Source organism: Pseudorasbora parva, chromosome 18 (assembly GCF_024679245.1).
Source record: "Pseudorasbora parva isolate DD20220531a chromosome 18, ASM2467924v1, whole genome shotgun sequence".
NCBI classification, from domain to species: Eukaryota; Metazoa; Chordata; class Actinopteri; order Cypriniformes; family Gobionidae; genus Pseudorasbora; species Pseudorasbora parva.
This window is the reverse complement of record NC_090189.1, coordinates 6,589,459-6,617,170: the sequence shown is the minus strand read 5'-3', so window position 1 is coordinate 6,617,170 and position 27,712 is coordinate 6,589,459. Positions and strand designations below refer to the sequence as shown.

Here is a 27,712-nt window from a genome sequence, read left to right as displayed (position 1 = left end):
GACACATCCGTGCTTCTAGGTAGGCCTATTGTTTTTTTAATGGATAATATATTAATATAATATTCCATACATTATCAAACCTTGGCAGACTTATTTTTCTAGACATTAGACCGGTATAGCCTAATTAATGTTATTAATTCATCATTTAGCTATATACTATATTAATAATAAATAATCCTGTCATATAAAGTTTGACATTTAAAAAAAAATTGATAAAAATGGGACAAATAATTGCATAATAATATAGTCATAATAGTAAATTAATATAGAAAATTTAATTTAATTTTTCAATTTCAGAACATTTTTGTCAGTAAAGTGGTTACTGGTTCAGAATGACTGCTTAAAGAGACAGTGCACCCAAAAAGTAAAAATCTGTCAATTTCCTTTTTAAACCTGTATACATTTCTTTGTTATGTTGAATTCCTACCATGGAAGTAAATGGTGCCCCCAAAGCAGCCTGGTTACAAACTTTCTTCAAAATATCTTCTTTTGTGTTCAGCAGAAGAAAGAAACTCATACAGGTTTGGAACATCATGAGGGCGAGTAAATGATGACAGAATTTTTATTCTTGGGTGAGCCATCCCTTTAATGTGCACCAATATAGGCTATTAAAGAGTTCTTTAGAAATAAATAAAATAATCAAATGTAAAATAATATAAAATGTGTTCTGTTGCAAGCTTGCATGCCTACTTGATTCCATGTTTATTGTTGAGCTGTTGTCAATGTTTAATTGTCACTCTTATCAATACTATCACTCTTTAAATGCCAAGTTCATAAATGATTTTCAAAAACTGATTCAAATCTGATTTTGAAAAAAAAAACGTACACACAAAATAACTTATTTTCAATATAAAAAGTGATTGTGCATGATTATATACATAATGGCTTTAAAATAAAAAAATGTGGCTATAATGGAAGTCAATGGGGCAAAAACAGCCACAAACAGTAAATGAGGGAGAAACAAAAACTGATCCTGTACAAAAACTAACAATGCATCAAATCTAAAGTTGTTACTAATCTTTGACATGCTCAATAATGTGATAATGCTCAATAAAATAAAATAAAAAATCCAGTCCACAATCATTTTTTATATTGAAAATAAGTTATTTTGTGTGCATGTTGTTTTTTTTTCCAAATCAGTTTTGAAAATTATTAATGAACTTGACAATTAAAGAGTATTTTGTTTTTTATTATAATTATTATGGTACTGGTTTGGGCTGAAAAGCCTCATAAATTAATAATCGTATTCATTCCTAAACTATGGTGCAATTCCATACGCAGTAATAAATAATAGACTATATAATCTGGGCAAACCTGGTGGGATGTCCCCACCAAAGCTGAGACCAAACCTACGCCCTTGATTGAGAGCAAACACTTCCAAGGCAGCAGACAGCCAGAAATACTGAAGAAAACATCACTTATTAAACGCTCTTAAAATAAAGGTTCCAAAAAGAGGTTTCACAGCAATTCTTAGTGTGAAGAACATTTGATTATTCTAAAGAATCTTTTTCCACTATACTAAACTATATAATCTGTACTAAAATTCCATGGAACCACCAATAAAAAGAGTCTTTATTTTTAAGAATGAAAACTTCAGTCCTGCTGCATCTCTCCCCTTCACCTCCCTCCTTCCCTCTTCCCTCCGTCTCGCTTTCAGTCTTTGCGTGTTGAAAAAGCTTTGAGGATGCATTCCGTGTGTGTATGTGTGTGTGTACAAGGCCGTGTTTTCTCTGTTTGTAATCTATTTTCCCCTACACGCACTTAAAAACCTAGTCTCTGCACTGAATTCTTAGCTTAGATCTCTGGCGTACAGAAACACACACACGTTTTTTTGCTGCAGTCTATGTAAATTATTCACTTTGTGCTGTGCAGTAAGACTCCCCACAGAAACCACACGCTGCGACATGCAGAACACATGCAGAAATACAATATACTATAGTATTCACACAAATACACAAGTCCCCAATACATCATTAAAGGTTACAGGTAAAAGTAAAAAAAAAAAAAACACAGTTAACCTTTTAACACACACCCACACACACTGAGTTGTGTTCGGTTGAAGGTCATCTCTAAAAGCTCTGTCTGAACTCCTTTGGGGTTTGAGCATGCTCAGTGACCCTCTGACCTTAATGCTTTTATCGTATGGTATTATGGGTAACGACTGGGTCTTAGATGGGGGTTAGCTTGTAGTGAGTCTCACACATATACACACATACAGTAGTCAAGGGGAAACTACGTTACAAAAAAACTAGTCAGCTAAGCTATTCATTCAGTATTCACAGCCAAGCTATCCCTTTAAAAACAGTAAGCTCGCCACAAATGAAAAGCAAACAAAAAAATTACATTTAAAGTCAGAATGAAATGCTGTTTATAGCACACTTTGATTTCAAAATATGACATTTTGGTGTAAAGCAGGATATTCTGATAATACATTTTGGGTGAGACTAGATTTTTTAGTGGTAAAAAATGGGTCTCGAGAGTTGGAAAATATCAAGGATTGGTTACGTGTCCTGGAAAAAGAAAAACATTTAAGAGCCGAATTTCAGTTAAAGTTTAAATAAACTTTTTTATTATTATTATAAAACCAGAAATGTCTATTCAAAAAGTATAGTTTTGAAGGTTTGAAAAAGTTTGAAGTAAGGAGGCATTAAATTGATCAAACAAGTAAAGACATTTATAATGTTACAAAACATTTCTGTTTCACACTAATGCTGTTCTATTCATGGTTTGTACAAAAATCTAAAGCACTTTTTTTTTATTATTATTATTGATAATAATCAAAAATGTTTTTTGAGCGGCAAATCCTCATATCAGAATGATTTCTGAAGGATCATGTGACACTGAAGCCTGGAGTAATGATGCTGAAAACTCAGCTTTGATCACAGGAATACATTACATTTTAACATGCATTATATTACCAAAAGATTTGGGACGCCTGCCTTTACATGCACATGAATTTGAATGGCATCCCATTCTTAATCCATAGGGTTTAATATGGAGTTGGCTCACCCTTTGCAGCTATAACAGCTTCAACTCTTCTGGGAAGGCTTTCCACAAGGAGTGTGTTTATGGGAATTTTTGACCATTCTTCTAGAACCCCCAAACCATTCCAACAGAGTTGGGAGCATGAAATTGTCCAAAATGTCTTGGTTTGCTTAAGCATTAAGAGTTCCTTTCACTGGAACTAAGAGGCCAAGCCCAACCCCTGAAAAACAACCCCACACCATAATCCCTCCTCCACCAAACATTACACTTGATACTATGCAATCAGGCAAGTCCAGTTCTCATGGCAACCGCCAAACCCAGACTCGTCCATCGTATTGCCAGACAGAGAAGCGTGATTGGTCCAGTGGTGGCGTGCAGTCTGAAGTCTGTAGCTTTTGACTCTGCAGAACGTTGGCGACTTGCTGTTGTTCCCAATGGCTTCCACTTTGTTATGATACCATTAACAGTTGAGCGTGGAATATTTAGTGAGGAAATTTCATGAATGGACTTATTGCACAAGTGTCCACCTATCACGGTACCACGCTTTTTCAGGAGTTCACTGAGCTCCTGAGAGCGACCCATTCTTTCAAAAAAAATTGTAGAAGCGTCTGCACGACTACTGCTTGATTTTATACACCTGTGGCCAAGGAAGTGATTGAACACCTGAATTAAATGATTTGGAGGGGTGTCCCAAAACTTTTGTCATTTTGTCATTTACAATTACAATTCAGCATTTTATTAAAACACATGCTATGCAACATACACTATTTGAATGCAAATGCTTCTTGCTACACATGCTCAATTTTGTGGGTTGTTGCTTTCTGAAAGTCAACAAAAGCATTAATGTCTTTTATATTCAGTTCTCTTTCAGTTCAACTACTCTCATCGCAGAGCAACAATGTGTGGAGAATTCACAATTAGTTACAGTCGACACGTTCATTGCCGTTACCTGCATAATAACGCATCCAGTTCAATAACACAAGCATTTGAAGGAAACTCTATGGCACCCCTTGAGTACTGAGATTGGCCACACGTCATGTACTGAAAACACACTACTGAAAATGGAGTTAAGTTAGTAACTGTGTGTAACTACGCTGAATGGGGAAAATGTGTGGATAGACAGATGGAAAGAGGGGAATGAGTGTGGCTGGAGGAGGAGAGGAACAAGCCAGAGTTTGAATGAGTGGGAGTTGGAAGGAATCGCGGAGGGAATACCACTCTCACTGAAGCGTGACTGAAGAGCAAAGCAGACAGACCGACTGAGAGAGAGAGAGAGAGAGAGAGAGAGAGAGAGAGAGAGAGAGAGAGAGAGTTTAGAGTGTGAAAAGCAGTGCTAACAGTGCTACTAAATGTACTATTGATTTTTGTGGAATGAAACAAAAAGTAATGATTAAATCAAAACAGTCTGCTTATGATGATTGAGATGAACTAATACATTAGTCTATTATTGAAACTAGTGTTGTTACTGTAATTTAAAGCTGAAACATAAAAAATTGTTATTGAAATAATGCTGTAACTTTACTTGGGGGGGGGGGTCTAATGTTATTTCATGCATTCTGACTTATTTACACTGTTAAAGAGTTGATTCTAATGCTTACATGGCTAAAATTAATTGTAAAAACCGTATGATGGAGTATTTCTGTGCCAAATACACAAGTTTCAGAACGTTTTTTTTTTTGAGTATGGCCCTGTATGACGTCAAAATCCTTGGAATTTCTTGTATGGGCCCCCTTAAAATTTTTCTTTTGCAAGTTTTTGCATGCATATTTTTTAATTAAATTTCATATGGAATTAAGGAAACTCTACTTACGTAAAATGAACACACAAAAAAGTAATTTTAACTTTCGCTGGTAAAAGGTTGAGTAATTTCTACTTGAGCTGGATGACGTCACCATTTTCTCCAGAGCGGCTGTACAGCTGAATTAAATTCTGTTGCATTATTTTCTGTGCCAAATACACTCCTTGGCATTGTAAAAAGCACTATATAAATAAAGTATTTGACATACTTTTTACTCAAATAATATAACACTGAATTAAAACCTTGCTTTTAAAATATGTTTTATTAATACAGTAGATATTATGTAATACAGAAGATATAGTGTAGACACCACATCTATTACATAAAATTAAACTCAGCACCCACCCGAACACAGAGACCTCAATACATGATACACAATACACAGTGACAGTAACATTCAATGGGTCGTTTTTGAGTATGAATGTGAATTTGGAGGAGAAAACTCCAAATGTCCCAAAATGGCAAGTTACTATAAACCTAACAAATAAAAGCAACAATAAAACCATGTAAATAGAGCTGGAAAACCCTCAACCTTATTAATCATTATCCCCAGTGCACGATGGGAACACCAGTATCAGAAATGTTGAGTAGTTTTACTTAATTGTATAAGGCTGACATTTCTACAATTGAGTAGTAATATAGGATTTACTTTTTAATTCTTCCCGGAACTTTTTCATGTAGAAATGACACCTTTTTTCTTCTTTTTTTTTTAAGTATTTACAGCAGAACCTAAGAAAATATCGCCAGAAATTAGAAATATTGCTTTGGCAACTAACTGAATTTATTAAGTTGAAGTCCTAAAAATACTGAAATAAAAATAAATGCTTTATAGGAGAAGAAAAAAGACAAAAGCACAACAAATTTACTAAAAATATAAATCTGGTTACTAAAAATTAAAACACTATGGTATTACCCTTTATTTTAAAATGCTCATATACATTTAAGATCTGCAGTGTAAAAAAGTTGCTGCCTTACAATTTTAAGTTCAATCAACTTAGATGTTTTAATAATTTCAACTTGAATTACATGAAACTGAATTAAAAAAACTAGTTGAATGGTGTATAACATAAAAAAAGTGTGTACAAAAAAACAAGGTAAAATGTTGTCATAATATATATTTTCTTACAGTAATAAACTACATGTATAGACTTAGGGTTTGGTTTATGGTTAGTTGCATTTTATACTGTAATGTAACGAGTAATAAGGACAATTAAACAAAGTGTTTCCGATACTATAATCGTATGTAAAAAGTATCAAAATAACACTGATTGACACAGAAGAGCTGTGCATAGACAAATACAATTTACAATCATGACTGACGTCAGCTATGAGCACCGAGGTCATGATCTCTGTATTTTTCCGATGTTTATAAAATAAATGTTGTGAAAAATGTGACTAATAGAGTATTAACACTACTTTAGTGCTGCAAGGATGACTGCACCAAGATGGCTGCCTGCGGTCTGTCACTGCTCGTCAATGCCAAAATATTTGAATATTATACTGAACAATTTATTTGACCAATCAAATTAGGTGTAGGTGGGCTTTATGTTCACAGAAGCTGCTAAACGCAAATTCGCATTTCGCAGTGTGAATGGTGCGACGCTTCAATAAACCGTGTGAGATGTAAGTACAGCTAAACTGAACATTTGACAGCTGTTTTAGGATAGAAATGTTAAACAACCGACTATCCGGTTGTTAAGGCTGACGTCACACGGCAGCGCTTCCGGGTCCAAACGCTTAATCTTATACCACAAGAACAACTACAAACGGTGCTAATATACACACACAATGTGGTGTGATACTACAAAAAAAGCTACAATCATAACCTTTTTCTCCATACCAAAATTCCAGATGGCCAGACAGTGATTCATCTTTTTTAAATTGTTAAAATATTAATGTCTGTAACACTGTTGTGTAGACTGTAAGCATTTAAAATCTTAAACTTTTTTAAATGTTTGATGTTTAATATGAATAAATAGCGCTCATAAACGGGCATCGATGGCATTCTCAAGTGAAACGAGTTGAGGCTTGGACCCAGAAATGGCGTTCCTTACGTCACGACTTAACAAGTGGATAATAACCAGGCAAACTAATAAAACGGTCTAGTTTTTCCATTTTGAATTAAAAAAGGAGATTGACGAACCCGATTTTATCAGATTAGGCATAAAATAATGAGTGTAACAATACATACTGTAAATTAATTTAATAAATGTATTTACCTAGCGTTCGTAGCCTTCAGTGAATTTACTTGTCTGAAAAATGCTTGCTAAAATATCAGTTGACCCTATGTTTATTTTCTTCACTGAGAGACGAAAATTAATTTAAAGACTATCAGTCAAAGCTCAGCTTTAGGAGTGGAAGAGAGAGGGCAAGAGACGGACACTGAAAGAAAAAGAAAGATAAGTCATGGAAATGATGGAAATTAGGAGAGAGCAGGTGACAGATAATCTACTGCACACTAACATGATTTTGAAAGCTATTTATTATTACTTTTTTTGGCCTTCGGACATCTTAAAATGCACATATAAATCAGAGAAGAGCGCCAGAGCTGAAAGCATGCCCCCCAACCCTCCTAAATGACTTGAATTTGGGACCTCACTGATTTTAAAACTCAGTACCTGTTTACAATACTCCAAACTTACAGAAAATACAGATCGACTCGATATGCTGTTAACACTCTTGAACTCAAACCCTACCTATAACAGAGAAGTTGCAGAATGATTTATGAATCACTTTTATCTTTTGAAGACATGCCCAGAGGAAGGTTGTGTTAGATTTAAAGCTTCAACATTAACAAATGGGGGCAGAGCTAAGCACAGGGATCCATCAAATCTAATAGACATTTACAATAGCTTTTTGTAAAGCTAACAATGTGCTACACAATCACATAACAAACGAATGAATGCTTTTTTGGTTATTTCTGTCAGAATAGCACAAGAAAAGGGTCAGTTTACTTCATTAGATTTCACCAACTGCTCTTTATATACCTTCATCTCTTTCTGCTCTGGAGTGTCTCAGAGGAAAGGAATCGCTCATAATAAATTGCAGTGAGTGATAAACAGAGAGATCTGCTGGCGCTCTATCATCTATTGAACAGGGGAGGAAAAGGGAGAGACAGAAGCCAGACAGAGAAAATCTGAGAATGAGAGAGTTCCTGGCTTCTGCTGAGTCTCAGTGTGGATTCATGTTTATTTTGTTTGTTTGATTTGCTCATCGTAAAACTGCTCACATAATCCATAACTCACAGAGAAAGACAGTCAGAGCGACAGCGACACTTCCAATTAGAATTCTGATTCCAATTAGATTCAAAAAGGGCTTATGCATTGTGATGTCATAGTAGAACCTTTTCAAATCTAAAAAGAACTTTTGATTCTCTGACACCTAAACATACACCTGAAGAACCGATAAAGAAATTAACTTGATCTCACAGATTTCCGTGAAATCAACACGGACCCTTAACTCAAAAATCTGTGGTAGTTTCACGGAATCGCCAAAAATTCTCTGATAGGTTCACGGAAGTGATGTCTATGTATGTCAATAACAGATTCCCTGTTCCAACACCTTATATTCGTCAGTTTGATTCAGTCAGCATCATTTATTTACATTTATTTTTCTTTTTATTCAGACACGTTTTGAACACTTAACTCAATCCCTTCCCTAAACCTACCCATTTGTGTATTATAAAAAAACAGGATCTAACAAGCAGATACGACTGCAGGCACAATTTATTTAGAAACTAAAAATATTCCAAGTGTTCCGAGGCCAAACGATTGATTTCTGTGAAGAAAATCCCTAAAAGCGATCAGTAACGTCTAGGGATGCACGATATTATCGGCACGACATCGGAATCGGCCGATAAACGCTTAAAATATAAAAATCGGCATCGGTCGATATGAAAACATTATGCCGATATGCCTTGCCGATATGATAACGTGTTGATATGTGCCTGCAATAACTCACGTGTGCAAGGAGTGCTACAGCGATAAGACCATGTCAGCACTGCAGTCATTCTTCAAGTGAAAACAAGAAAATACATTGCATGTACAGTGATTTATATTGACTGTTTTTAAATGCTGCCTTGAATTTCTGAATGCACGTACAGAAGGTCGTGACCGTCAGCAGCAGATTTGCCATGTTTTCACAACAAAACTAGCCCAAAACAAGCCCAATCGCGTCTCCCCAGTCCCACTCTCTAGCGCGTGCGGCAGCCTCCATAGCAGCAGAAGCTCCTCCAGGTCCTAGTGCCCTCCCGCTAGACCGCTATATATAGTGTATGTAGTGGGTGCACTGTTGTTACACTAATACAATGAAAAGTAGAATACACTAATAAATTGAAGTTACTTCTTGTTCTGAATAAACAAATCAGTAATGATGTCATAAATCACAAGCATGACACTTTTAAATTAAATACTTTTATATACAGTGTATTAATCTGTAATAAAATTTTACGAAATGGATGATGAAAAATAATCCAAGGAGCTCTACAATAATTGTAGAATTAAAAGACAGCATCAATGGATGTCATGCCACCCCCACTTCATGTGCACAAACGTTAAATCCAAAAATACAATATTTAGGTTACAGCTGCATCTGGGGTGAAAAATTACTGACTTTATTATTGTTATTTTCAGAGCTTTTAATATACTCTTATCATAAAAAGAACTTTATTAACATTTATTTATCTTCAACAAGAATCCTTTTAGTAAGGATACCTCAGAAATCTGAAACCAGAATGAAAAAAAAATAGTTTTTGCTCAAAATGGTGTTGTTTCCAAACAAAGGGAAAATATAAACATATATCGGCATCGGTATCGGTATCGGTATCGGCATCGGCCAAAATGAGCTGAAAAATATCGGCATATCGGATATCGACAAAAATGCAATATCGTGCATCCCTAATAACGTCGAGTCCATCCGCCGAATGTAAATACGTTTCAAATATTGCCGGCGGAAGAACCGTAACATCAGCTTTGACAGCATTGGCTGTCGTGTGTCACGTGACCAAATGCGTCATTACGTCAGCTTTGATTGTAAAATGCCATTGGCTCTCGTGTGTCTCGTGACCGATCGCGTCAGTCGTCTGTATCATTTGAATCATGAGAAATATGAACGAGTGCGTGTGTGGAGCGCGATCATCATTTCAATGATTAAAATATTAAGATCAACTACATGAAGATATCGTATGACTTCAGAAGACTTGGAATGCAACATGAGTTAATACTTCTATACTGTTTCTGGTCCGTTTTTGCAATAAATAACTGTGACTGTACATTTATTTGCCTGTTATGTGTTTTATAATGTTGACAGTGGGTAGGTTTAGGGTAGGAGTGGAGTTAGTTGCTCCGAAATATAAAAGTAGGCTATAAATATTCATAAAATCATGTCTACTTTTACAAATGCAAATAATTAAATGTGTGTTGGGAATCCGTGTGTGGACCACGGATGCTGACTGTCATTGACATCCCTTCCGTGAACCCATCACGGAATTTTCGGCGATTCCGTGAAACTACCACGGATTTTTGAGTTAAGGGTCCGTGTTCATTTCGCGGAATTCTGTGAGATCAGGTTGAAAGAAATGTGTGAACTTTTTTTTTATCCAATTAACCGGATAGCAATTTAAAAACCCATACAGCTATCCTGTAAACCCAAATAAGTTGGCAAAACTCTGAAAATGCGAGGTAATCAGTTGCGCTAAAGATCTTGAGCCCTATTTTAACAATCTAAGTGCATGGTCTAAAGCAGGGGTTTTTAAACTGGGGTTCTGGGAAGAATCCTCCAGAAGGTTCCTAAGGGGTCCCCAGAAAATTGCAGAGTATAAAATCACAAAGCAAAAATGGATAAAGTCTACCTAACATTCTGTTTCATTTCTAAAAGTTTCTCTCCCTTATTGCCGTATACATACTTTCCAGAATTGTGTGTTTGCTTTATAGCCATCTAGTACGAGTATTCTTAACGCAGTACGTAAGATACTTACATACGTTATTGTGAAAGTTGCTTATACAAATGATTTTTAATTGAAAATGTTCTTCAGGTTTATATAGCTAACATTAAATATAGCCAAATTACATTTGGAAATAATATTTTGTATTTATAATGTCACATATACTATTTATCTAACGGTTAAAAAATGTTTTGTCATAAAAACATGGATTTTAGAAAGGGGGTCCCTCATAAAGGTTCATCCTATGTGGGGGTCGTTGGCATCATAAAGTTTGAAACCCTGAAAGGGCTGTCCCTAGTCTCTTAAGGTCCTTTCACACCGGACGCGTAACGAAAAAGCGTAACGAATAAGCGAATATTTCGCGTCAAAACCATTCACATCGACACGAATTTGCGACGTTTCAGAGCTCCAACATTCCAAAACATTCGCGACAACAGCTGAGAAAACACAGAGACTTCATCATTCAGTGAAGACGAGCTTTACATTTTATTTAAAGGGCCGAAAAGAAGGTTTTGGGTGCAGCCAGTCTTATAGAGCAGAGAGTCTGAAGAGGAGTCTGCTAATCTTGAACAGGAGCTAAAACTTTATCATGGCCGGTTCAGCATTTACTTTCTAAAGTCTGTGGGACAATTTGAGGATCTCCTCCAGAGACTGCAGCGCATATGACGAGACCAACCGCGCACTTCAGGGACCAATCGATCCGAGCAGATGTTTCCAGTCGGGTCACAATGTAAACATTTCAGTGCCACAGACGTAGCCTACTGATGGCAACACGTTCACTTTCCATAATCGCGGACACAATGTTTAGAAAAAAATCGACTATTTATAAAAGGTTATGTTATTGCTGTCTGTAGCATACAGTGGGCAAACACAGCTGCAGCTGTACAGCTTACAGTTGTAATCTCATGAGAAATGCCATGCCTGGCAAAGGTTAAAGTTGATTGAATAGCTTGTGACATCAACTGGACATTTCGTCACCTTTGTTTCCTTTTATGTGATTGGTTGAAGCCGTTTTTGTCGCCGCTAGAGTAAAAAAAAATCGACATCGAAACGAAAAAAATAAATGTCGTTTTTTCGCCTCAGCACATTCGCGTTCAGTGTGGAAGCGCTCATTACACAAACAGCTGATCGGGGGGAAAAACCATCGCGCAAATTTTTCGCACGTCAAAATCGCATCCAGTGTGAAAGGGCCTTTAGAGTGCTTTCACACTAGCACCTTTGGTGCGCACCCGGGATCTATTGACGTCAGAGTTCGGTTGGTTTGGATGATGTGAAAGCGGTCTTCCCAGCTCGGGTGCACACCTGCGAACCGTCCCCGAGTCCTCTTAAAAAGCTGTTCTGGGGTTCGTTTCATGTGAACTCCCGTACGGTTCGTTGCTGATGTGAACGCAATCGTACTAAATCGCGGAAGTGAACCGTTATTAATGACGTATGATTTGATAAAAATGTGTGTTTTGTGTGTTTCACTCATGTACCTGACGAGTGTCATTGACTGCAAACAGAGAGCTGTAGATCTCATCTCTGCTCGTCTTCAGCGTTCTTTAGAGCATTCACAGCAGATAGACGCAAGTGCCATTACGTACTGAAGCTTTGGTAACAAAACCAACGGTTCAAAAACAAAAATATAAAAATGAGGTGAGCAACTCTATTCATTTCACCTCCTTTTTGCTCACAATCATTACCAAGCAATGGGGTAAACATCTGCTGCTTTGACTACGTAGTGCTATGTACGTGCTACGTAGTTGGAACCCCTAAAAAGTTCACTGCAAAAAATTATTTTCTTACTTAGTATATTTGTCTTGTTTTTAGTCCAAACATCTAAACATTCTTAACCCTCTGGGGTTCTTCGGTCATTTCTGACCCGAATTTTTTTTTGAAAGAAATGTTAAAAATCGTAGCTTCATCTGAATGGTACGAAACTTGGTGAGGGTATTGGTACTTGGTATATGGACAGAAAAAAAAATTGGGGACAGGATTGGAAAAGTCTAAGTGGTCGTAAAAAAAATAGTCACACTCGGGGCCTTCGGGTCAAAAAAGACCCCCATAGGAAATGAATGGGAAATTGGCAAAAATATGAAAATACAGAGTTTTTTTGTGCATATAATCTACAAATCAGCCAGGATGCAGAAAAAAAGGACTCAACAGTGAAGGGGTGAATCTCTAAAACATCAAGAGTGCAAAACAGACAAACAAAAACTCACACACACACACACACACACAGGTTCTGTAATGCACTCTAGTGGTAAAAATGTGCTATTGCGTGATAAAAATGCTCACTGTGTCCACCAGATGGCACCAATCAAATAAAAAAATGCTTTCATGAGGCCTAGGCTTGACTCTAAAATGAAATACAGCTTTAATAAAAAAAGGAAAAAATAAATAAAATAAAATTCTATTATATTCAATGGGAAAAAATGGGTCATAATTATTGCATAAATATTATTTATAAATCATAAAATTATCTCAAAACACCAAAAAAGAAAAGAAAAAATATTATTGAACAAAAATATATTTCATTGATTTTACTCAAATATTTTTTTTTTTGATTCCCGACCTCCGGGTCCTTTTAGACCCGAAGGTCCTGAGTGTGACCCTTAAATGAAGAACCCCAGAGGGTTAAAACAAGAAGTATTTACTAGACAAGCAAAAGTAATTGTCTTATATCGGGGAAAAATAACTCAAAATTAAGAGAGTTTTTGCTAAGATTAGAAATGCATTTTTTTTGCAGTGTTCTATATAGAACCCTTTTTAAGTGCCAAAATAGTTCTGTCTTGTCATTATAGAACCCTATTTGCATAAAAGGGTCTTTGGAGTATACCCCGGAGAACCCCCCGAGAAGCTATTGTTTAGGGCTAGTAGTTGGCGGGTTTTGTTGTAAAAACTTGTCAACCCTGTCTGCACGCGCGCTGAAATCAGGCTGGAATACAGGATCTTTGCCGATGTTGTAAAAAAATAAAAGAATGTAATGATACACAGAGTACTTACCCAACATGATCATCATCTTTGAGAGAAATAGTGAAGGTGAATGCAGACACAAACAAGCTCTCCGTTTAGGATTTGAACAAATATAATCCAAGCCACTTTGATGACGTGATGATTACGGTACTGTTGATCATCTGTCCGTCATCATCTAAAGCCCGCCCTGATGATTTCATTGGTCTGAACAGTTTCTGTTCGGGGATAATCACTCCTCTATGGATTGAGGCCAGACCGAACCACCCGACCTAAAAAATTTGTGGGCGGGGCTAAGTTCGGCTGGCATCCAGGCTAATGCTCACTCAACACATGATGGAAATCCTCAAAAAAACCAACGTAAATCTACACATTAAACACTACTAAATCTCCCACTTAACATTAATCTTGCACAAAATACATTATATAACAATTCATTTTAGCATTTACTTTCCCTTTTGAGTGCCATGGCAAAGAATGCTGGGAAATAGAAATCCCAGCCCAGCCCAGTTTCAGTTCAATTTAAGTTAGTCTAAATTAAAAGAAACAAGTTCATAAAACTCAAAATAATGAAAACAGTTAAGATGACCTAAAGTGTGTCAGTTTTGAGAACTAAAAAGTAAAATACAGTTCTAAATACTGATAAAAGTTAATATGTTTAATTTAAGTTTACCCTATTCAATCCAAAAAAATTTTTTTCAAAAATAATGTATCCGTTCTGAAAATAAAGAACATTTATTTTTACAATCACATCCCATTTTACCAAATATTATTTGAGAGAATGTTTTAGGAACGTAGATACGGAGGATGAAAACGGAGTGCCGGGAATCAGGCCATAGTTATTTAACAGGGTTCTCATGGTCATGGAAAACATGGAAAGGTCAGGGAATTTTAATTATGTGATTTGCAGACCTAAAGAAAATCCTAGGAAATAATACAATATTCAAACAGCAAGGGATTATCTGTAGTGAATTTAAATTGTTCTAGTTACAGTCTGCTATAAAATATTCAGTCAGTTTAAAAAAATGCTCTTTGTTAGTGCAAAAAACACACACGCACGCATGCACGCGCGCACACACACAGACACACAGACACACATACAAAAACACTTATACAGTAATCACAAAGGACAAAAAAAAAAAAAAAACTTGGAAAGTAAATGAATTTCAGAGAAGTGGGAACGCTGTGCTTGAGTTTGGAGCCAAAAATTGACCAGGATATGGAGAATAAAGGTCAAATTCATCCTCCAGAGCATCTGCATACATCCCAATGGAAGCACAGCTATTTTTACTTCAAATTAGACATTAACTAGTCTCTAGATTTAAAAAAGGCTTCATTTTATTTGAACCGTTTATTCAACCTTTAGGCAAAGTAAAAAAATAAATGAGAAAAACATTGCTTTTTTTTTATACATCAAGACTTTTATGGCTCATACAGTCTGATCTAGTGAGAATATAGAGCTCGTACTCAAATAATAAAATTCTTCTAATGTAAGTCAATGAGATCTTTATAACAGTAACGGACTATAGGACTTGCATAAATGTCACTCTGTATCTGCCAATAATATGTAATATAATATTTAAATGCTTAGTTTTATGATTAAAGCATGTCGTTTTAAAACATCTAATGCAATACAATGATGATTAAGAGATGAACAAACAAACCTTCCTCAAAAGCCTGATGGATCATATTTTTTTTGTAAAGATTTCAGAGCAAAAAGACACATGAACCATTACCTACAATTATACTAAAAGGCCTTTAACTTGTTAAAAAGTCTAAGCTGTCAATCAGACGACAGAAGGCATGTAAAAGATTGTGTGCAACGGGTTTTTCAGCAAAGTTTAAAGATCATGTTGATCATTTAAAGACCTTAGAAATTTGCATATCAAGTATGATACAGAAAGCTTTATGAGGTTATAGTGCACTGTGTGTGTGTTTTGCATTCTGAGCTGAAATGAACAAAATCTGAGAGTGTGAGCGCAGCATTTGTATTGAATACGTGAGAAGTGAGGGGCAGCAGATGGTGGGAGTATTTCTGCTGTCCCAGCTGCTCGTAGGGCACTACAGACATATCCTTATCCCAGCAGGACCCCTGCTCAGGGGAACTGCCTTTCAGACGGGACGACAGCACATTAGACCCACATACACCACTCGAAACTGCTGGAGTTCACACCGCAAATCCCAGAGAGAAAACAACTAGAGGGAAACGTTCAAACTCTTAGTCTTATAGACGCTTAAAGAGGTCATAACATGGACAACAGGATTGCTCTTACTCATAAGTTCTTGACTCATGAATAACTTAATGACATTACAATTACTCTGACATATGACCACCTGCATTTGCACATAACATATGTACTGTATATTCATTAGGCACCTATTGTAATCAGCATTCTTATTATTCTTTCTCTTCCGTTTCTTCTTCCACTCTGGAAGAGTATGAACGTTATGAAATTTGGCACACAGATAAAGGACAGTCCAAACATTCCCCAAAGCAAATTTGGAGTCTCTAACTCAATCCCTCTAGCGCCACCATCTGTCTAAAGTTTCACTTACGTATATGGTAATAACTTTGAATGATATGGGCTAGAAAAAAGGAGAAGATCTAAACAAACTCCTCTTAGGCCGTTGCTCAGATTTTCACGAAATTTGAACCAGATCATCTTAAGACCATGCAGACAAAAAGGTTATGGTTATGGTTATAGTTATGGTTGATTGCTCAAACCATTCTCGATAAAGGCACAAACAAATATGACCTCTGCAACGCTTTAGCAAATTCTGACCAACCTTGGTTTGTGTTATGACAACCATGACCTGAGGATACCTGCAGCGTTTCGGCACAGTGCCACCTAATGGTTTAGAGATTCAGAAAATGGCTATTTTTGCTTAAAACTTCTTAACTCTTTGGACAAAAATCATAAATGTGGTCTCTTTAGATTTAAACGATACCCAATTTTCCTATATCAGCCATTTTTAACGTAAACCATAATGAATATAATGCTAAATATTACGAACGCTTTGGCGAATTGTTATGATGCTCGTGTGTCTTCGGCACCATGACCTGACAGTACTCTGGTCCAAAGTTACGAAATTTCCAAAAATGCTAATATCTTTTGATTAAATTTGCCTATTGTAATTAATTATTAGATTCCTTGGTTCATGCCGAGAACATAGACAGCAAAAGTTATGGATTTTGTGATGAGTTCAAGTTCAAGTTCTATTTTTATTTGTCACATATACAGTTATATAAAGAATACAACTGGCAGTGAAATGTAAACAGGCCCGATAGATGATAGATGGTATACCGTCCGCAGCGACAAAGTTGAGGCATGATAACAAAACGCCTCTTGCGGCTGAATCTGCAATGCTTTGACATAAGCCCTATTCGGACTGGATTAGATTAACATGGGGACGTGGGGGTAAAGTCATTATTACCAGAGGTTCTCTGTGATTTTAGTCCCGTCCGAATGTGCCATCTCGGTAATCATTACGGACAATGTCAGTGAAGATTACCGAGACTTTTACCTTCTGTAAAAAGGTCCGGAAAAATGACCTTGGGTAATACTAATCCCGTCTGAATAGACCTGCTGTAAAAATGTGAGGTAAAATTTTGTCATTTCCGGTTTAAAAGTTTTTTTAAAAGTGCATTTTGCGAGCATGGAGGCGCTTGAAGCATTCGGTTGCGTTATAGGTGTTGGGACATATCTGTGTCAAACGTCCAGTATTTTCCGCATATCATTTAAAGCAGAATGAAGATCAAAAGCAGAGGCACAACACTTATTATAGCTCCAGGAAAGTGTCTATTACCAACACAATCCAATCAGAATGGTTAGAATGGACCTAACTGTTTATTAAAACACACATATATAGCCTGAGACGGAGTTCAGACTGGCACTCATGTTGTGTTTGCTCACTTTTATTGCTCGTTGTTGCACTTGGTCTGATGCTGCCAGCCATGTTGGTATGATTTGCTGATGCAACTTTTTTTATCATTGTTTTGGTTTCTGCATTTCAGATCACATGCTTTTCTCAACAACTAGAGGATAAAAAGTTCTTTGTTAAGCTTTTAAAAGGGTCAACTGTATGGCATTAGACTGTAAGACCCTTTTCAGCTAAACCCTAATTGAAGCTTTTATTTGCTTAAGTGCACTGACACAGACGGAAAGGTTTGATAAATCAAGCAACACGTTACACTACGGACTGCCAGACAGTCGAAGTCAGACCACTTCAGTACACACTAAACCGCATCTTAGAAGAGCAATGGTGTCAGAGAACGAGGTTAAAGGAGATGGAGGGAAGGAGAAAGAAGGGGGGGGGGGGTGTTCACAGGCAGTGGAAAAGAAAAAGCGAGAGAAAAAAAAGAGTGTGAGAGAGATAGATGAGGGTTGGCTCAAGGTACAGGATGATGTTGTGAATATTTGATGCTGATGGATCCATGTTCACTCCAGCGGAACAAACTGGATTGAAACTCAACAGTAACACACACACACACACACACACTGTGATGCTCAGGTGGAAAAGTCTCATTTAGGATCAGGGCCATTTGGTCTTACACAAACGCTCATTTCTGCTTTACTGCGCCCAATCTACAGCAGCACACCTGTGTTCATTGCTCTTGATGCATTTCCACCTGCCAACACACACACACACACCTGTAATTTATATCTCTGAAAGTGCTCGGCCCTGCTTGAGTGCAACTTATAAAGGAGGTTTGAAAGGCTTCAAATGGCCTTCATACCATATTCATTCATTTCTAAATGACTTTGGCACATTAAATCATTAATAACCACAATGTTAAAAATGCTGTCCTGTCTTTTGCCTTGAAAGAATGAAATGGTGAGGAAAATAAGTTATTCAGAATCAAATTTAGATGCAAATTTACATGCACTAATATAAAAATTCACATATATTTTTACATTCAAATCCGTGCCTTCATTGTTGTTAACTAAAACTAAAAAAAAATTTTAGTTAATTGAAATAGTCAAATAAACTATAAATATTAGGGGGATAAAACTTATTTTATTAAAGTTATTTATTTCTTAAGTTGAAGAACTAAAATTACAAAATATGAAAAAAATCTATATTACTAAATAGAAATACAAAAATAACAAAATTACTAAAGCACATAAAATTGCTAAAACAAACTGAAATTACAATGAAAAATAAAAGGTAATTCTAAATATTATTTAAATATTATATTAAAAATAAAATACATTTTAAATATAAGGGGGAAAACATAATAATAAACAAGAAATTTTGCCTTGGCAACTAGTTTCCATAAAATAAGTTAAAGTTGAAGAAATAAAATTACTAAATTTGAAATAAAAATAAATTATTGCTAAATAAAAAGTAAAACTTAAAATAACTAAACCTTGCACTGAACCATGAAAACTGAATAGAAAAAAAGCTAATTCTAAATATTATAAATTGTTATAATAGTATATAAATAATACTAAAATAACACTGAAATTAATAATTCATGTTCTAACATTAAAATTAAAATTCACATTCACATGCACATCAACTCATTCAGATTAGCTGTATTGACAGATCTGTTTTACAATACAGCTAAACCAATGTCAGGTGAAACACAGCATGGAATAAATGCTAATGTTTCTCCATCTCTCTGTCGTTCAGGTGTAAGTGTAATCTCCACGCGTCTCTGTGTGTGTATATGGACGGCAACTTACAGTGTCAATGTGAACACAACACAACCGGACAGGACTGCCAGCGCTGCAAAAAAGGATTCAAAGCCAAGACCTGGAAACCAGGATCTTATTTACCGACACCTAACGGATCCCCCAACACGTGTGAGTAAAACACACACACACACACACACACACACACACACACACACAGGTTGGACAATGAAACACCTGGTTTTGATAATAATAATAATAATAATAATAATAATGTGTTACATTTATATAGCACTTTTGCTAGTAGTAGCGCTCTGGGTAGCGCTTTACATATACCATATTTTTTCTGACTATAAGTCGCATCAGTCAAATAATGCGTCATGAAGAGGAAAAAAACATATATTAGCCGCATTAGGGCAGAAGCAGAGCGGGCAGAAATTATTGTGCATAACCGAGCAGAAGAAAGAAAGTTTGAAGTGAGTGAGAAACTTGTGAGGGACTGGCGAAAAGCAGAGGTTATTTTAACTGTAATGAAGAAAAAAAAGAAAGCTAATCGCGGGCTGAAAGCCCACTCGTGGATATATGTTTATTCTTGTCAGTCAGTATGAATTCAATTTGATATATAAGTCGCAGGACCAGCCAAACTATGAAAAAAAGAGCAACCTATAGTCCGGATAATACGGTAGAAGAGGGGAATCTCCTTCACAATCACCAATGTGCAGCGCCACCTGGATAATATGACGGCAGCCATATTGCGCCAGAACGGCCACACCTCACACCAGCTGATTGGTGGAGAGGAGACCGAGTGATGAAGCCAATCAGTGTATGGGGATGATTAGGAGGCCATGATAGACAGAGGCCAATGGGCAAATTTGACCAGGATGCCGGGGTTACACCCTACTCTTTTTCTGAAGGACATCCTGGGATTTTTAATGGCCAAAGAGAGTCAGGACCTCGCTTTAACGTCTCATCTGAAGGACAGAACCTCAATCATTTATTAGTATGGTGTAGGGCCTCCTTTTGGGGCCGATGCAGCATCAAATGGTCTTCCAGAACAGTGGCCAGGTCACTGTGTGATGCTGGTGGAGGAAAAGGGTTTCTGACTCGCTCCTCTAAAAATATACCAATGTACCTCAGTCCTGTTTAGATCTGGTGACTGTGCAGGCCATGGGAGATGTTCAGCTTCACTGTCATGCTCATCAAATGGCTCTTTCATCAGTCTTGCAGTGTATTGGTGCATTATCATGCTGATACACAGCACATGGAATGGTTCGGTAGTCTTTGTCCATCAAGCACAAGAAAACAATACATGTTTCACATTGATAAAGGCCAAGATTTGCACCAATGAAACCAACATCTGGCAAGAGTGACCAAAAGTTTGGCTATAGCAGTCTGACCATGAATATTGACTCTGTTGAGCTCCCGACGAACAGTCTTGATGGAAACAGGAGAGTCACATTTAAAGGGATAGTTCATCCAAAAAAATGTATTCATCATTTCCTCACCCTCATGTCATTCCAACCCGTAAGAGTTTCGTTCATCTTCAGCACACATATGAAGATCTTTTTTATGAAATCTGAGGGATGTCTGTCCCTCCATTGACAGCTACGCAACTACCACTTTGACACTTCAAAAAGTTCATAAAGAGATCGTAAAACTGATCCTTATTAATCGAGCAGCTTAGTCCAGATTTTCTTAACTGACACGATCGCCTTAGCTTTAACTTCAGTAAGAACCAATGAGGTTCATTCTCGTGTTACGCAGCACGTTTGAGCTTCAGTGAGAACCAATGAGGTTCATTCTCGTGTTACGCAGCACGTTTGAGCTTCAGTAAGAACCAATGAGGTTCATTCTCGTGTTACGCAGCACGTTTGAGCTTCAGTAAGAACCAATGAGGTTCATTCTCGTGTTACGCAGCACGTTTGAGCTTCAGCAAGAACCAATGAGGTTCATTCTCGTGTTATGCAGCACATTTGAGCTTCAGCAAGAACCAATGAGGTTCATTCTCGTGTTACGCAGCACATTTGAGCTTCAGTAAGAACCAATGAGGTTAATTCTCGTGTTACGCAGCACGTTTGAGCTTCAGTGAGAACCAATGAGGTTCATTCTCGTGTTACGCAGCACGTTTGAGCTTCAGTAAGAACCAATGAGGTTCATTCTCGTGTTACGCAGCACGTTTGAGCTTCAGTGAGAACCAATGAGGTTCATTCTCGTGTTACGCAGCACATTTGAGCTTCAGCAAGAACCAATGAGGTTCATTCTCGTGTTACGCAGCACGTTTGAGCTTCAGTAAGAACCAATGAGGTTCATTCTCGTGTTAGCAGCACGTTTGAGCTTCAGTAAGAACCAATGAGGTTCATTCTCGTGTTACACAGCACGTTTGAGCTTCAGTAAGAACCAATGAGGTTCATTCTCGTGTTACACAGCACGTTTGAGCTTCAGTAAGAACCAATGAGGTTCATTCTCGTGTTACGCAGCACGTTTGAGCTTCAGTAAGAACCAATGAGGTTCATTCTCGTGTTACGCAGCACGTTTGAGCTTCAGTAAGAACCAATGAGGTTCATTCTCGTGTTACGCAGCACGTTTGAGCTTCAGTAAGAACCAATGAGGTTCATTCTCGTGTTACGCAGCACGTTTGAGCTTCAGTGAGAACCAATGAGGTTCATTCTCGTGTTACACACAAGCGGCAACCTCCCGCGATCTCTCTTGAAGCCAATACGGAAGTAATGTAAACTGTAATTCCTAAACTGGCCACTAGGGACAGGCTCCAGAAGGGAGCAGAATCTCATTGAGCCCCATGTTAAAATTCTCAACTTTAAAGCAGAAAAAAACATGTTTACAGCCTGGTACAAATTGTGGTTTTGGCTTATAAGGCTAATTTTAATCTTCATGACAACTCTGAGGGGGGTGAATTTTTTTATAACTCATTCGTTTCCGTTATAATAAGCCTTAAGGTTCTGCATAATTAAGGGCGTGGTTACAAGTGGATAGCCATTTATCCGCCGTCTATAGTTATTGCGTCACCTCAGCTCCGCGCACATCCCGCCTTTTTGCCCATTTTCTGTTATCCGGGAGTGACACGCGCTGACTCGCTCACAAGATGGCAACGCCCAGCTCGCCCATACTTTAAGCTTCAGAACGGCTTGTCAGAATCCTATGGGTGACGTCACGGACACTACGTCCATATTTTTTTACAGTCTATGGTTACACAGCACGTTTGAGCTTCAGTAAGAACCAATGAGGTTCATTCTCGTGTTACGCAGCACGTTTGAGCTTCAGTAAGAACCAATGAGGTTCATTCTCGTGTTACGCAGCACGTTTGAGCTTCAGTAAGAACCAATGAGGTTCATTCTCGTGTTACGCAGCACGTTTGAGCTTCAGTAAGAACCAATGAGGTTCATTCTCGTGTTACGCAGCACGTTTGAGCTTCAGTGAGAACCAATGAGGTTCATTCTCGTGTTACGCAGCACGTTATTCAATTCATATGTTTTACGATCTATTTATGATCTTTTTGAGGCGTCAAAGTGGTAATTGTGTGGACTGTCAATGGAGGGACAGAAATCTCTCAGATTTCATTAAAAAAAAACTTAATTTGTGTTCTGAATATGAACCAAAGGCTTACAAAAAACATATGAAAAACATGTTTCACAAAACACATTTTCACAAAACACAAAAAACATATGAAAAGAAAGATGAAATTCAAAAGGTGAATGCGTACCTTGACACTAGGGGTCAAGCAACTAAAAATCAAGTTAGGAATTTTAGCGTTTCATTTGTCTTGTAAAAGCAATATTTAAATCAGCTTACTGTCATCTAAAAAAATATATCAAGAATTAGATGTTTTGTTTCCAGACAAGACAGAGGAACTCATTCATGTTTTCATCACCAGCAGGATGGACTATTGTAATGGTCTTCTCACCGGCCTTCCCCAAAAGACTTTTAGACAGCTTCAGCTCATACAGAACCAGAAAATATCAACACATCACAACAGTCCACAGGTCTTTACACTGGCTTCCAGTTATAGTAAGGATCGATTTTAAAGTATTATTACTGGTATATAAATTCCTAAATGGCCTAGGCCCTTAATACATTGCAGATCTGCTCATAGAGTATAAACCTAACGGATCACTCAGATCATCAGGATCAAGTCAGTTAGAAATACCAAGAGTTCACTCAAAGCAAGGAGAGTCTGCTTTTAGCTATTATGCCAGCCGCAGCTGAACCAGCTTCCCGATCAGATCAGATGTGCTCCAACAGTAGCCAGATTCAAATCCAGATTTAAAATACATCTGTTCAGCTGTGCATTTACTGAAGGAGCACTGGGCCACTGTACGTCCCACTGATTGCACTTTATTTCATACATTTCAATTTAACCCTGTTTTTATTTTTGGTTACAATTTTAATTACTCTGAAGAAAATAGGGGGAGGGACAAACCATAGTGGTTGTTTCTGTGGTAATGTAGCGTGGTTAAGAAGTTTCTGGAAGAGAAACTGAAACTGCGTGGGTGATTAATCAAAGCGTGGACTGAAATAGTCGGATCGGATCTGCATGAGACGTCCGACAAATAATTTGGGCACGCCGAAAGAAATCCACAGAGAAAGAGACAACCAGTATGGGGAAGTCCCAGATGAATTAAATATAAGATGAAATGTTTTACCAGATGAGAAGTCTATCTACGTACGTATTATCTTTGTGTCTCTTTTAATTCCTTTTATTCTATGTAAAGCACTTTGAATGATGAAATGTGCTATATAAATAAACCTGCTTTGCAACAAAGGAGAGTAATTAATGACAGAATTTGTTATTGTTTTTTGGGGGGTAAACTATCCCTCTAATTCTGCAGTGAGATGGGCAGCTGTGTTTTCGATTTTTATTGGATACAATCCGGGTTAGTACCTGGACATCCCTTTCAGACAGCTTCCTCTTGTGTCAGTTACGCCTGTTGGATGTGCTTTGTCCTTCAATAAAATAGCTCTTGATACTTCACACAGACTTACAGTCCAGTGAGACACACCAAAAATGTGTCCTCTTTTGAACACTGATATGTCTCCCATTATGTTGTGGATTGCAATATTTTCCGTACAGCTGTGCTATTGCTCTACTAATTCACTCTTCACTCTGCTCTTACTGATCGGTAAAATCAGTGAAGATTGGCCACCAGGTGTTTCAGTTTCATTGTCCAACCTCTGAAGATACTGTTCCTCACAGAAAACTTACAATCAAAGGCAAAACATTACTTATAGGTTCTTGTTCCTAGTTGCAAGTTGCTGTGAATGCAAATTGTGACAAAATCAATTGCATCAAGTGTGCGAATATCAGGCAATAATGAGATATGAGCACATTTAAGGTTTCTACTATAATTCTACTATAAAAGGGAATTAATTATCTCCAAAATCACACCGGTCTCGCACATCTAAGCCCGTCATACTGAAACGTCCTCATTATTTTCTGGGTTCAGAATTCCTCGACCAGAATTCCTCTGAGCTTCAGAGATCTTTACACTCCGACACACACAAAGAAACCAGATGGACGGTTATCCACCAGCCTGGATCTGATTTATCCCCGAAAATGTGGACAAAATGATCAGGAGGGACTAAAATGAGAGATAAACCAAAAGCAAGACAAAGGAAAAAAAGGCAGATAAGGACACCGATAGAAAGAGAAAAAGAGATAAAGTGAAAATAAATGTGAATTTCATTTTTCCTCCCTTCTGTACAGTATCCAAAGGGAGATCCTTTGGAACATAGCATCCCTCCATTTTACCAGCAGCACTCATGATAAAATAATAATCTAGGGCATCACACACACACACACACACACACACACACACACACACACACACACACACACACACACACACACACACACACACACACACACACACAGCAGACTGCAGATCTCAACTCACTTCACTTACACACCCGAGCGCTGCAGAGCCTTTTAGACTTCACAGACCTGTCAGCTCACAGTAAGATCAAGACTGCTGGTGTGGCGGCCCAATTCCCAGAGAACAGAGAAGAGAAGAGCGCAGACGCACACTGCCATACCGCCTTTCCAGCCTACAAAATGTTCCGAAACGCACTCCACGAGAAACACACAGGCACAGGTTCCTCTGTGGAGAAAGCGTCCCAAATCTGCACTAATCACTGTCTGAACAAGAAACACTAGCTTTGTTGCAAAACCTAGTGAGCTGCCTACCTAGATAGCATTTAAAGCGGCAAAAAAACAGAATACCTGAATGCACTGCAATGATCGCATATATAAGAAATTATACATATATATATATATATATATATATATATATATATATATATATATATATATATATATATATATATATATATATATATATATATATATATATATATATATATACACACACACAATATATATACATGCAAATATTTCTTAAATATATACATGCATGTGTGTGTATTCATATATTCATAATAATTACACACAGTACACACACACATATATTAAGTATACACAAACTTTTATTTTGGATGCAGTTAATATGTATTTTTCATTTTCCGTGGCCTAATTTAAGGTGAGAACTATTTATCATTTAACAATTTTTTTTTACTACAAGTTAATTAAACAATAACAATTGTGTTAATTACAGTGACAATGAATGAAGTTATTGCTCACTATTAGTATATCACCTATTAATATATTAACAATGTAGAGACTACAATATATTAACTCTGAATTACAATAAACTAATAGTTTGTTAATGATTTGAAAGCACTTTATTACTGCATATACCTATTATAAAGTGTTGCCAAAATTAAAATGTATATTCAAATTCACAGGGTTGTTATTGTTAACTGAATCGTGATATCTAAAGAAATGTAAAATTCATCATTTTTTCACGTTAGTTCCCAATGCATTAGCTGATGCTAACAGATATATTTTAGATTTTTTTTTTTTATGTATTAGTAAATCTTGAAATTAACAAAGATTAATAAAGGCTATATAAGTACAGGATTTATTGTTAGTTCATGTTAACTAATGTTAACAAATTAGCCTTTATTGTAAAGAGATTTTTGTTTAATTTTCTACTTAAAATTGATGGGAGCATTACAAATCTTGAATTATTTACACTCTTGCACTATGAAATGACACTAAGGACGATAACTATATTCGCGCCACACAAGCGGATGATATTGTTCTGTTTATTCGCACTTAAGTTTTGTCGTCTGTTGCTTTAAATTCTCAAGGATGGATTCTGATTGGCTGGAAATGTTTATATGGTACATCGGTTGGATATAATTGTTCTGAAAATGATTCCAATGATAGTGTTCCTCTGTCCCGTTATCGTTATAGGTGTGGTGATGACTCTGCATGTCTATTTCATTCAGAACGATGTTTAGAACTATATCTGCATTGGCTCAGATTAAGCTTGGATGTTTCCAGTGTTTTTGATGCATACTGTTTCAAATCAGTCACTCGTACAGTTCCATTGCAGTTCGGATGCTGTCTAAGAAGTCAGCTGTCTATGTAGATAGCAACTTGCAAGGTTAGAACAAAGCTACTGACACACACTTTCTCTCTTTCTTTCAGGTTCTCAGGCGCTGGCCGGCTCTTCTTCTGGTTCCAGTAAGTACAGAACCCTCAAGAAACGAGAGGTTGGCTCTTTCATCCTCTCTCTCTCTGATATGTCAGTCATCCCTCACTCTCTCTCTCTTCATTGTCTCTGTGCTCCATCCCTCGTTATGTCTTCTTCATTTTTCATGGGCCGCCCATCCCATGGCTTTCATCATCGTCAAACCACCGACTCTAGCCGCAATTCAGCCTAACATCAGAGAGCAGGAGACAGAAAGATGAAGGGAGATACAGAGGAAGGAACATAGAGATGCAGGGAGGATGAAGTGATTCCTTAAGGTTCAAAGAGAATAAGAGAAATTAGAGATTTACTCTGAGGACACGCCTACATCAACACACACAGACACACCACACACACTACAAAATCTCAGCCCAAACCTAAAAAGGTATTTCCCAGAAAACAACAGTACAGCTGGTGGTTGGCCAGGAGACACACCCCTGCAGAAATTCACCATGGCAACCATAGTTCCCTCCAAATCACCATAGTTACTGGAGTTATTGTTACAATAAAACTGTAGTAAGTTGGAGTTGTTGTAGATTTAAAATCAGCACTAAAAAGTGCTAGATTGTTTCAACCCCTGTTTGGGTCAAATATGGACAAATCCATTTAGTTTAAATAAAACTTTTTGAGAAAGCTTGAGAAAACGTTTTGTCCGAGTTAAACCACGTGTGTTTTGTAAACCATTCTGCTTCGAGATCCTTCAAATGTGTTTGAAAAAATACTATATACTTTCACTCACACACATACAAATGTTTCAACCCATGTTTGGGTCAAATATGGACAAATC

At 37.1% G+C, this 27,712-nt stretch overlaps 1 protein-coding gene across 4 annotated transcripts in view; it reads left to right on the top strand.

Moving 5' to 3' along the window:
- Positions 1–27,712, top strand: part of ntng2b (netrin g2b) — a 113,382-nt gene that overhangs the window by 50,934 nt on the left and 34,736 nt on the right. For all 4 annotated transcript variants that reach the window (XM_067423846.1, XM_067423849.1, XM_067423847.1 and 1 more), the window contains exons 4-5: positions 19,314–19,486; positions 26,883–26,918. In XM_067423846.1, the coding sequence (XP_067279947.1) occupies positions 19,314–19,486; positions 26,883–26,918 (209 nt within the window). The remainder of the gene's footprint in view (positions 1–19,313; positions 19,487–26,882; positions 26,919–27,712) is intronic.